The sequence below is a fragment of the Heteronotia binoei genome, chromosome 2 (assembly GCF_032191835.1).
Source record: "Heteronotia binoei isolate CCM8104 ecotype False Entrance Well chromosome 2, APGP_CSIRO_Hbin_v1, whole genome shotgun sequence".
Taxonomy (NCBI): Eukaryota; Metazoa; Chordata; class Lepidosauria; order Squamata; family Gekkonidae; genus Heteronotia; species Heteronotia binoei.
Genome location: NC_083224.1, coordinates 193,620,937 through 193,633,829, shown reverse-complemented (window position 1 = coordinate 193,633,829; position 12,893 = coordinate 193,620,937). Strand labels below are relative to the sequence as shown.

The window sequence follows — 12,893 nt, the reverse complement described above, 5'->3', positions numbered from 1 at the left end:
CCATGGGTCGCGAAGCCTCTGGAAGTGGGTCGCATGCCAGCCCTCCCTAATGGCCACTGCTCTCTTCATTTATTTTATATATTTTATTTAATTTATAGCCTGCCCTCCCCGCCGAGACAGGCTCAGGGCGGCTGTGTTCCCTCTAAGCTGAGTTAGCGTGAGCTAGCTCACAGATTTTTAACTTTTTTTTTCTTAGCTCAGGAAAGATGACCCCAGAGCACACTAATTTATGTAGTAGCTCCCAACTATAATGCCTGTAGCTCATGAAGTAGAATTTTTGCTCCCAAGACTCTGCAGCTTAGAGGGAGTATTGCTTGTGACCAGTGTTCCCTCACAGCTGAGTTAGTGTGAGCTAGCTCACAGATTTTTAGCCTCCAGCACACACCTAGGGTTGCCAACTCCAATTCAAGAAATATCTGGGGACTTTGGGGGTGAAGCCAGGAGACTTTGGGGGTGGAGCCAGGAGACATTAGGGGTGGAGCCAAGATCAAGGCTGTGACAAGCATCGTTGAACTCCAAAGGGCATTCTGGCCCTCACATTTAAAGGGACGGCACACCTTTTCAATGCCTTCCTTCCATAGGAAATAATGACGGATAGGGACACCTTCTTTTGGGGCTCATAGAATTGGACTCCCTGGTGCCTCTACCCCAAATTTGGTGCCTCTACCACAAAAAACAGCCCCCGCAGAGCCCCAGATACCCGCGGATCAATTCTCCATGATTTCTATGGGAATAAATCTCCATAGGGAATAACAGAGTTCCCAGCAGACATTTCCCTCCCCTCCCCCCCGCTTTCTGACAACCCTGAAGCGGGGGGAGGGCCTCCAAACCAGGGGATCCCCTGCCCCCACCTGGGGATTGGCAACCCTACTCACACCTTTTTGTCTTCGCTCAGGAAGGATGATCCCAGAGCACACTAATTCATGCAGGAGCTCACCTAGGGTTGCTTAGGGAACATCTCACGCCCATGCACACACAAGATATGGGAACCGTTAAAAATCCTAATTCCCCTCCCCTGTTAAAACCAGTATGGCCCAAGAACTGATTGGGGAAATTTTGGAGACAGCAGAGATGGGCCACTTGTCTTTATTACTTGGTGGCAAATTTAAGGAAGAAGAAAAAAAACCACTGGGAGCCGTGGAATATTTGCTGGGACACTTCAACCGGATTTTTTGATTAACATATGAACATATGAAGCTGCCTTATACTGAATCAGACCTTTGGTCCATCAAAGTCAGTATTGTCTTCTCAGACTGGCAGCAGCTCTCCAGGGTCTCAAGCTGAGGTTTTTCACACCTATTTGGCCTGGACCCTTTTTTGGAGATGCCAGGGATCGAACCTGGGACCTTCTGCTTCCCAAGCAGATGCTCTACCACTGAGCCACCGTCCCTCCAACAAGTTAAAACAAGTTGATGTGAAATGCAATGAGCAACCAGTATTTATTTATTATGTACTTATTGAGAATATGATCCATTTTAGATAAGTTTAGGTGTGAACTTCCAAGACTTATATTATATATTGATTACTTAAAGAGTCATTTTTGGAGTCTGTTTTGAATTTAGGGAAATACGTTATGGCCTTTTTCTTTTAAGGTGAATGATGCATAAATATGCAGAATGTACTTCTTTTCTGTTTATATGCTCACTGTTTTTCTTTATACCCTGTACCCTCTTTTTTCTCATTCTTATGCAAACTCAAAACGTTAAAAGCCAAAAACTGCTATGGCCCGGCAGTGAACAAGGGGAAGAGGTTTGAAATCACCATGAGCAACTTACCAGCTTGATCGCTACGTATTCATTCGTGTAGAGGTTCTTCCCTGTATGTGGGGAAACAAAAATAAAAGTGAGCCTAAAGAATAAAACAGCAGAAGTTTCCAAAGCACAGCACTTCAACAAGCCTCAGTTTGGGCGGAAAACTCCGGTTAACCGAAAAGCAGTTAATACAAACTGCAGTTACTGAAATGAACTACTTTTTTGAACCCTGGGCTTTTGGGACCATCTGCATCCAGACATTGCAACAAACTGGTGCTCGATTAAGGGAAGGAAAGGTCCCCTGTGCAAGCACCAGTCGTTTTTGACTCTGGGGTGACGTTGCTTTCACAACGTTTTCACGGCAGGCTTTTTTTTACAGGGTGGTTTGCCATTGCCTTCCCCAGTCTTTTACACTTTCCTCCCAGCAAACTGGGGACTCATTTACCGAACTCGGAAGGATGCAAGGCCGAGTCAACCTCGGGCCGGCGACCTGAATCCAGCTTCCGCCGGAATCGAACTCAGGTCGTGAGCAGAGAGTTCAGACCACAGTACTGCAGTACTGCTGCTTTACCACTCTGCGCCACGGGGCTCGATTAAACCATATTGTAAATTCAGCCTGGGAGACTCTTCCTGTGAGCCTCGCCAATTAACGCCTAAAGCTCACAAGTTCATTCGCGCTAGCCCACAGGCCCAAGCGCGAGTCACTCACAGTGTGGCTCTGGAGGTAAGAAAGAGGGCAGAAAACCAATTATTCTATTCGCACCAGCTTATCTGGGTACAAGACGTACCCTTTCCCGCCAATGGGCAAGCCGTCTCCCTTATGAAGAAGAAGAAGATATTGGATTTATATCCCGCCCTCCACTCCGAAGAGTCTCAGAGCGGCTCACAATCTCCTTTACCTTCCTCCCCCACAACAGACACCCTGTGAGGTGGGTGGGACTGAGAGAGCTCTCACAGCAGCTGCCCTTTCAAGGACAACCTGTCAGAGCTATGGCTGACCCAAGGCCATTCCAGCAGGTGCAAGTGGAAGAGTGGGGAATCAAACCCGGTTCTCCCAGATAAGAGTCCGCACAGTTAACCACTACACCAAACTGGCTCTCCAGTTGGACTTATCTGGACTTATCTGAAGTCTGATCTATGCAACATGGAGGAAAAGGCAGTAGAAAGGATGGTTTATTCCCCCACCTGCCTGGCAGGGGAACCCAAGCGCCCAACAGCGACCATGCCTCTCCCACCCCTCCTGCCGGATTTAAAGAACCCTATAGCTCAGGAGTGTCAAACATGTGGCCCAGGGGGCAAACCAGGGCCCCAGAGGGCTCCTATCAGGCCCCCGAGCTACTGGCTGTCATCTGCTTCCTTCTCCCTCTCTCTTGCTCCTTTCTGCATCACAGCTTGCTCTGCAAGGCTTGCTCAACTGCACAGAAGGTACAGAGCAAAACCTCAAATGTTCTCCATTGGCTGAGGCTCCTCCCTTTGGGTCGGGGGGGGGAGGTAGGACTTGTTCTTCCAGGCTCTCTCAATCCTGCATTCCAAAACAAATAGTGAGAGTGAAGCTTTGTGAAATAGATACGTTGTTTTGTGAATGAGGAAGCTTTCGCTTGGATAAAGAGTGCTATTGGCATTTGGCTGCCGAAAAAAGGAATGTCTGTACGTGGAGCTATTGAAGAACATGATGCCCTAGAAAAAAACAGAGACGCTTTACTAGCAGCTTTGCTTTATTGGTTGATATCTCTTTTAAAACATCGACCTTTATTCAAGCGGTTATTACATGGAGCTTTGTGCTTGTTCTCCAGTTCTCCTTACCACGTGACTCTTTTGGTTGCTCAATCCCCAAGTGCCTGTACTAAGGCAGTCAAGAACATAAGAGAAGCCATGTTGGATCAGGCCAACGGCCCATCCAGTCCAACACTCTGTGTCACACAGTGGCAAAAATTTTTATATATACACACACACTGTGGCTAATAGCCACTGATGGACCTGTGCTCCATATTTTTATCTAAACCCCTCTTGAAGGTGGCTATGCTTGTGGCCACCACCACCTCCTGTGGCAGTGAATTCCACATGTTAATCACCCTTTGGGTGAAGAAGTACTTCCTTTTATCCGTTTTAACCTGTCTGCTCAGCAATTTCATCGAATGCCCACAAGTTCTTGTATTGTGAGAAAGGGAGAAAAGGACTTCTTTCTCTACTTTCTCCATCCCATGCATTATCTTGTAAACCTCTATCATGTCACCCCACAGTCGACGTTTCTCCAAGCTAAAGAGCCCCTAGCGTTTCAACCTTTCTTCATAGGGAAAGTGCTCCAGCCCTTTAATCATTCTAGTTGCCCTTCTCTGGACTTTCTCCAATGCTAGAATATCCTTTTTGAGGTGCGGCGACCAGAACTGCACACAGTACTCCAAATGAGACCGCACCATCGATTTATACAGGGGCATTATGATATTGGCTGATTTGTTTTCAATTCCCTTCCTAATAATTCCCAGCATAGTGTTGGTCTTTTTTATTGCAATTGCACACTGTCTTGACATTTTCAATGAGTTATCCACCATGACCCCAAGATCTCTATCTTCGTCAGTCTCTGCCAGTTCACACCCCATCAACTTGTATTTGTAGCTGGGATTCTTAGCCCCAATGTGCATTACTTTGCACTTGGCCACATTGAACCACATCTGCCACGTTGACGCCCACTCACCCAGCCTCAACAGATCCCTTTGGAGTTCCTCACAATCCTCTCTGGTTCTCACCACCCTGAACAATTTAGTGTCAAGCCCTCAGTTCAGGTGGTGAATCCCCCTACACTTCCCCCCGCACCGCTGGCACGATGACTTCACCCAGAAGTGATGTCATCAAAATGGCGGTGCCCGTGCGGGGCCACTCTAGGCGTTTCCAGGAAAACTCTATAGTTTTTCCAAACGCTCCAGCCATTTGGGAGGGAAAACTCCGTGGTACAATAGGTACCACAGAGTTTTAACCTCCCAAATGGCTAGAGCGTCCAGGAAAACCGTAGAGTTTTCCCGGAAACGCCTCGAGCGGCCCGCATGGGCGCTGCCATTTTGATTACGTCACTTCCGGGTGACATCACTGCGCCTCGTGCTGCGCTTTGCGTGCGCGAATGTCCCCCGCTCTGGGACGCCGGGGACTTTGCAACCCTTGCCTGTACCTCAAAAAACAGTCCCCCCCAGAGCCCCAGATACCCACAGATCAATTCTCCATTTTACCCCTGGGAATCAGTCTCTATAGGGAATAATGGAGTGCCCAGCAGACATTTCCTGTCTGCTTAGCAAGATTAGTAAGAAAAAACAAAACACTGTGTACAGTACATGCTTCAAATCAATGCTCTACACACTTCTCTTACGCATTCCTCATTATAATTCACATCAGTCCCTCTTAACAAAATTTCTATAACTCAGTAAAAGTTCAACGTCCACAAACTGAAACAATATTCCAACTGAGATCCAACACTGGATACTGCAAAGAATAGGTACCAAAATCCTGCTGTCTTTACATCCCTCTTGCTGACAGACGCAGATACTACCAGATGTCTGAATCAGTCCTGAGGTGGCAGTCCTCTATCCAACAGGCGTGGCTACACGAGTCCCAGGTTTAATTCGTGTTTCAGTGGCCACTTCCACTGGCCGCGTATTCTTGAATCAGGAACCCATGCTAAAGCAACCGCTCACATCCACTTTGAACATATGAACATATGAAGCTGCCTTATACTGAATCAGACCCTCGGTCCATCAAAGTCAGTATTGCCTTCTCAGACTGGCAGCGGCTCTCCAGGGTCTCAAGCTGAGGTTTTTCACACCTACTTGCCTGGACCCTTTTTTGGAGATGCCGGGGATTGAACCTGGGACCTTCTGCTTCCCAAGCACATGCTCTACCACAGAGCCACCGTCCCTCCCCTTAGCTTAGCATTTCTGGTTTGCACGAATGAGGAATGCATAAGAGAAGCGTTTATTTGAAGCGTGTAATTTACACAGTGTTTTGTTTTTTTCTTACCCAACTGGATTGGCAACCCTACGCTCGGTTTTTTTCTGCAAAACTCTACGGTTTGAAGCTGAATTCAGCATAGAGTTTTGCCCGAAAACCAGAGTGTCAAACCTGACTGGAAATAGGCTCGAAACCGGAAGTAGGCCCAAAAATGTCCAACATCCCTTCTGTTTCTCAGAAGGATGTCGGGAGGCCCCCACTGACCAGGTAAGTCCACCTGGCCACCCTACTACTCTCCATTCTCATTTCTAGCCCAAATCCCATTCTTCGCATTTAAAAAAAATAATCTCCCTGCAATTTACAGAAACACAACTTAGCGTACCAAGAAGAAAGTCTGTCTACCCCCTGCTGGTCTAGCTTTCTCTTACGGGGAGTTGCTTCCACCTGAAAGAGAACTTTCTGGAAGTCAAGCGCTCTGCTTTTCCTTGCAGCCACGATCAGCTCTACTCCACTTGTAGACACAATGCACTTTTCTCTCTCTCTCTTTTTTTGGGGGGTGGGGGGGTGGGGGTGGAGCTTTGTACCATCAGATTGCATGCTGCAGAATTCTCAGTTAATACATTTAACGTTCATGTATGTCCGTGGCGCAGAGTGGTAAAGCATACAACCGGTACCACAGTACTGCTCACGACCGGAGTTCGATTCCGGCGGAAGATGGATTCAGGTAGCCGGCCCAAGGTTGACTCCGCCTTCCATCCTTCCGAGGTCGGTAAAATGAGTCCCCAGCTTGCTGGGGGGAAAGTGTAAAAGACTGGCTTCAGGTAGCCGGCCCAAGGTTGACTCCGCCTTCCATCCTTCTGAGGTCGGTAAAATGAGTCCCCAGCTTGCTGGGGGGGAAGTGTAAAAGACTGGATTCAGGTAGCCGGCCCAGGTTGACTCAGCCTTCCATCCTTCCGAGGTCGGTCAAAGGAGTATCCAGCTTGCTGGGGGGAAAGCGTAGAGGACTGGGGGAGGCAATGGCAAACCACCCCGTCAAAAGTATGCCGTAAAAACGTCGTGAAAGCAACATCACCCAGAGTCGGAAACGACCGGTGCTTGCACAGGGGACCTTTCCTTTCCTTGCCATGCTCCTTTTAAAAAGCAAAAAGCTGCCTGAGATGGCTGTCTTCCAACAAATCGTGAGCTGCCCTGCAGTTAAATCTTGCATCGATGCTTAGGGTCATCACGCTTTGCAGAGCGACATGGTACAAAGTTCCCCATCCACAAAGTTCAGGCCACCACAGCCTATTAGCTAAGCCAGGGGTCCTCAAACTACGGCCCGCGGGCCAGATGCGGCCCGCTGAGGACGTTTATGCGGCCCGCCGGGTTATGGCAAAATCAGACCGGAAGTGACGTTCGACCTAAACTCGCGTTAGCAACGCACACTTCCGGCACTGGGCTGAGGCGGCGGAGACAGAGTGTGAGGTGATACCGAGGTGAGGTGAGTCCCAGGCCGGGGTGTGTGGTGTGGGGAAGGGAGAGAGATGCAGAAGATGGAGAACTGACGGCCCGCGGCCTTGTACAGTAATGCAGTCCGACCCTCCAACAGTCTGAGGGACAGTGAACTGGCCCCCTATTTAAAAAGTTTGAGGACCCCTGCCCTATATGGTCAAGGACCTGTCTACCTTAGGGACCGTCTCTCCCCACATGTTCCTCAGAGGATACTCAGATCTGGATCGCAGAATTTACTGTCAATCCCCGGGCCGAGGGAGGCGAGACTGAAGGCTACCAGAGAAAGAGCCTTCTCAATTGCAGCCCCCCACTGGTGGAACCAACTCCCAGAAGAGGTAAGGGCCTTGCGGGACCTTGCCCAGTTCCGCAAGGCCTGCAAAACAGTTTTATTTCGACTTGCCTTTAGTTAAACTACAATATAAGTAGATGCCCAACGTCGCTGAACGTAATGGTACCACACTAGAACCCAAAATTGTTTTAAATTGTCTTAAACTGTTGATTGATAACAACTGTTAAATTCATTGTTTGCTTATTGTTCTGTTTGTTTGGGTTTGTTGTTAGCCGCCCTGAGCCTGCTTCGGTGGGGAGGGTGGGATATAAATGCGAGGAATGAATGGATAGATGGGAAGATAGATAGATGATAGAGAGAGAGAGAGAGAGAGGGAGGGAGGGATGGACAGACAGACAGGCAAATGGGGAAAGAAAGCAGCGCATGCCACTCTGACCTTCCTTCTCCACCCCCCCCAGTCAAGAACTACCAGCACCACTGCCGCAGCCATTCTTTTTGCTGTCACTTTTAAATAGGGTGCCTCTGACCATGTACAGAGTGCCTTCCCCCCCCCCAACCAGCCCCACACACTTCGCATCAAGCAGGGGTGGCCAAACTTGCTTAATGTCAGGCCTGTAGTCGGAAAACTTTAGGCGGGAGGCCCAGGGAATAAAATTTTAGATGGAGGGGCCTGCCGCTCTCGCGGCCCCTTCTCTGGTGGCCCCTGATCTCCCTGTCGGTCTGGCAGCCCCCGTCCCCCTCCGTGCCACCTCCCCCTCCCACCCACCAAAGCGCCAGCTCCAGAACTTTTTCAAGGCCGCCTCTCCCGCTCCACCGATCGGTGGGAAAAGCGGCATTGAAGCCAAGCCGCTAAAAAAGATGCCCGCCGCCTCCCCACTTCCTCCCCAAATTGCCGCTTTTCCCAGGATCAGCGGGGGGGGGGGGAGCGGCCTTGAAATTGTCTCGGGAGCTGGCAATTCAGTGGGAGGGAGGGAAGGGGAGGTGCCGAGGAGGGGGACACGAGCTGCCAGAGTGGCAGAGATTGGAGGCGGCTGCAGAGAGAGCGGGGGGCCATGAGAGCGGTGGGGAGAATGGGGCCACCAGGAGGGGACATAAGGTGGAAGGGGCCAGCCCCCCCCCCATGGCTACAGGTCTGCCTGACGTAAGAGCTGCAAAGAATAAACATCAGGTGTTTGACAGCTGCAAGACGTGAACAAATATTACACATACGTCTTTATCAAAACTCTTAATACTTTCTTTGCACGTAAAAGATATAGGTATGCACTTTAGAACACAACCATGCTAGGAGGAGACTTTTTTTTTAAAAAAAAAAGAAATGCTGGGAATAAGAGACCCCATAAAACCAGGATAGGGAAAGGTTAGGGGATTATTTTTTGGCACCAGTGGGAGAAGGAAACACACACGTGCCATATAAATCACTGACCGCAGCTTGCATCATTACACATCTCTCTTTGCCGTGACACCAAAGTTAGTAAATACAGCTCCTGCAAGAGCTATGTAGGGGGAACTCTACACTGCATTCTTTAATTCTATCCCTCCTTGCAGTGGCTCCGTTGGCTCTTGCACTCTTTCCCTGCTCTAGGTCTCCAGGCGACCTCTGTGGTGGAGGAGACGACCCCTGGAAGTCCCTTCCAACTCTATGATCCGGGCCCTGCCCTTGCTTGAGACAACTTCAACTAAATATATATAGATTTTAAAATTACATTATTTATTTATAGATCACGATGGATCGCTGTGTTTGTCTGTCTATAGCTCCGCAGTGAAACCGTCTTCTGCTGTCCACACGATGGCACCACGCAGTTCTTTTTTTTTCTTCTACTATTATGTGCATGCATGCATTATGCGCATATGCGCATAGGTTAAAACATGTGGACAAAGGAGACCCGATAGATGTTGTTTACCTTGACTTCCAGAAAGCTTTTGATAAAGTTCCTCATCAAAGGCTCCTTAGAAAGCTTGAGAATCATGGAGTAAAAGGACAGGTCCTCTTGTGGATCAAAAACTGGCTGAGTAATAGGAAGCAGACAGTGAGTATAAATGGGCAGTCTTCGCAGTGGAGGACGGTAAGCAGTGGGGTGCCACAGGGCTCGGTACTGGGTCCCATGCTCTTTAACTTGTTCATTAATGATTTAGAGTTGGGAGTGAGCAGTGAAGTGGCCAAGTTTGCGGATGACACTAAATTGTTCAGGGTGGTGAGAACCAGAGAGGATTGTGAGGAACTCCAAAGGGATCTGTTGAGGCTGGGTGAGTGGGCGTCAACGTGGCAGATGCGGTTCAATGCGGCCAAGTGCAAAGTAATGCACATTGGGGCTAAGAATCCCAGCTACAAATACAAGTTGATGGGGTGTGAACTGGCAGAGACTGATCAAGAGAGAGATCTTGGGGTCATGATAGATAACTCACTGAAAGTGTCAAGACAGTGTGCGTTTGCAATAAAAAAGGCCAATGCCATGCTGGGAATTATTAGGAAGGGAATTGAAAACAAATCAGCCAGTATCATAATGCCCCTGTATAAATCGATGGTGCGGTCTCATTTGGAGTACTGTGTGCAGTTCTGGTCGCCGCACCTCAAAAAGGATATTATAGCTTTAGAGAAGGTGCAGAGAAGGGCAACTAGAATGATTAAAGGGCTGGAGCACTTTCCCTATGAAGAAAGGTTGAAACGCTTGGGACTCTTTAGCTTGGAGAAACGTCGACTGCGGGGTGACATGATAGAGGTTTACAAGATAATGCATGGAATGGAGAAAGTAGAGAAAGAAGTACTTTTCTCCCTTTCTCACAATACAAGAACTCGTGGGCATTCGATGAAATTGCTGAGCAGACAGGTTAAAACGGATAAAAGGAAGTACTTCTTCACCCAAAGGGTGATTAACATGTGGAATTCACTCTTATGTTATTAAGAACATAAGAGAAGCCCTGTTGGATCAGGCCAATGGCCCATCCAGTCCAACACTCTGTGTCACATAAGAACAGAAGAGAAGCCATGTTGGATCAGGCCAATGGCCCATCCAGTCCAACACTGTGTCACATAAGAACAGAAGAGAAGCCATGCTGGATCAGGCCAATGGCCCATCCAGTCCAACACTCTGTGTCACATAAGAACAGAAAAGAAGCCATGCTGGATCAGGCCAATGTCCCATCCGGTCCAACACTCTTTTTTCCCCTTCTACTATTATGTGCATACATGCATTATGCGCATATGCGCATAGGTTAAAACATTAAGAACATAAGAGAAGCCCTGTTGGATCAGGCCAATGGCCCATCCAGTCCAACACTCTGTGTCACATAAGAACATAAGAGAGGCCATGTTGGATCAGGCCAAGGGCTCATCCAGTCCAACACTCTGTGTCACATAAGAACAGAAGAGAAGCCATGTTGGATCAGGCCAGTGGCCCCTCCACTCCAACACTCTGTGTCACATAAGAACAGAAGAGAAGCCATGTTGGATCAGGCCAATGGCCCACCCAGTCCAACACTCTGTGTCACACAATGGCCAATATATATGTGTGTGTGTGTGTGTATGTATGTGTATGTGTGTGTGTGTATATATATATATATATATATATACACACACACACACACACACACATATATACACACATTATGTGGTTATGCAGTTATACGCATATCACTAAGTATTAAAAAAAAATGGCAACTGTAAACCGGATGTCTGAGGCTCCTTTTGCTCTGGGACAGCCTTCAGATATCCGGAAGTCGGTTAATATTGCAGCAGAACTATCCAGACGAAGAAAACTACGAGGTGAAACTGAAGAACTCAAAAAACACCGCAAAGGAGCAGGGAACAAAATAATTTGGTTCCGAGAAGGATTGTGGCGGGGGCTACCACGAGTTAATACCGGGAGGCAGATGGTCGCCATTATTTCACACAGAGCTTTAAATCCGGAAGGAAACAGCAACAACATCTGATTACACTGTGCGTCTGAACAGGGCCATAGTCTGCCTTTTTCACAAGGACACAAGTTGGATATAGAGTGAGCTGGTACAACTGCAAAAAAGGGGACCATTCAATAATTAATGCATTAAAAGCCACCAGAACAAACTAAAGCAGAGCATGAACATTCACACAATGCATTAAGCTGTACAGGAATTGTACAAAGAAAATCCTAAAAAGCATTAAAACAATTATCAATGCATTTAAAAAAAAAACCCATACATCTGCCACAGAGAGGCATATTAACTTTCAGCCGTGTTATCATTACATGCTCTACAATGGAAACTTAATAAAGGATTCTAGAACAACTAAACGGACACACAAACACACAGTCAATAATTAATACAAACTCGCAGTCTAAAAGTTCACAGGCCCAGTTGCGTGGTGAAAAGTTAAAGGTAGTCCCCTGTGCAAGCACCAGTCGTTTCCGACTCTGGGGTGACGTTGCTTTTACAATGTTTTCATGGCAGACTTTTTTACGGGGTGGTTTGCCATTGCCTTCCCCAGTCATCTCCACTTTCCCCCCAGCAAGCTGGGGACTCATTTGACTGACCCTCAGAAGCCGGCGACCTGAACCAGTTTCCGCTAGGATCGAACTCAGGTCGTGAGCAGAGGGCTTTGACTGCAGTACTGCAGCTTTACCACTCTGCACCATGGGTTTTCTTTTTTCTTTTTTTTAACATAGGATAAGTTTATTTTAAAAATTCCAAGTTTTACAAAATTTTGGTGAAGTAGTATGAAGCAGATGAATTCCACACGTAAAATTCTACTGCGCATAAAGCACTATGGTATATATAACTTTGTAGAACATCTTATTTAGCATTTACGCTAACGTCCAGTTCGCCAATCAATCAGTCAATAGATAAATAAGTACATATATAAATAAATATCTTATTAAGGATAAATTAACTGATAATTGGGCTAGAATTTTTGACTCTTAAGCTAAGAATGCCTTGCTCCATCCCAAGCCAAACAAAAGGGAATATTTAAATAAAAAGAGAAAGAGCGGACAGCATAAGTTAGAATTACAGCGAGAGAAACTGAAGGTAAGCTGTGTTAATAGGCAAGACGTTTTTAGATTCAGTATATTCCAGAAACGGAAGCCAGTCTTCTTCAAAAGATTTGACCTTGGGGTAAATGTCGTACATGGAAAGTTGTGCCGTGATTTTCTCCATGATTAAAATGTCCCAGATTTTTGTAATAATAGAAAAAAGAACCCGACACTAGGCAATGCAAATAAATCAAGTCCCATGCAGTTTTCTGTCTCAGCCCAAGTGGTCCACCAATGTGTGATTCTCTTTCAAGACTTATGTTTCTGTATCTACTTGTGTACCAGCTTCAAATTAAATCAATTATTCTTATTGGAGTCAAGCCAACCTTCCTTATGCTCTCCTTCAAACGCCTTCTTTTTTGTAATATTCTTTTTTCAAATATTCTGTTGCTTTTGCTGACCCTTTTCTATGCTGACACAGTGCGT

The 12,893-nt window shown here is 47.2% G+C and overlaps 1 protein-coding gene across 3 annotated transcripts in view; it reads right to left on the bottom strand.

The window, feature by feature from the left end:
- CSNK1G2 (casein kinase 1 gamma 2) overlaps positions 1-12,893 on the bottom strand; it is a 106,091-nt gene that overhangs the window by 36,450 nt on the left and 56,748 nt on the right. For all 3 annotated transcript variants that reach the window (XM_060232770.1, XM_060232771.1, XM_060232772.1), the window contains exon 3: positions 1,776-1,816. In XM_060232770.1, the coding sequence (XP_060088753.1) occupies positions 1,776-1,816 (41 nt within the window). The remainder of the gene's footprint in view (positions 1-1,775; positions 1,817-12,893) is intronic.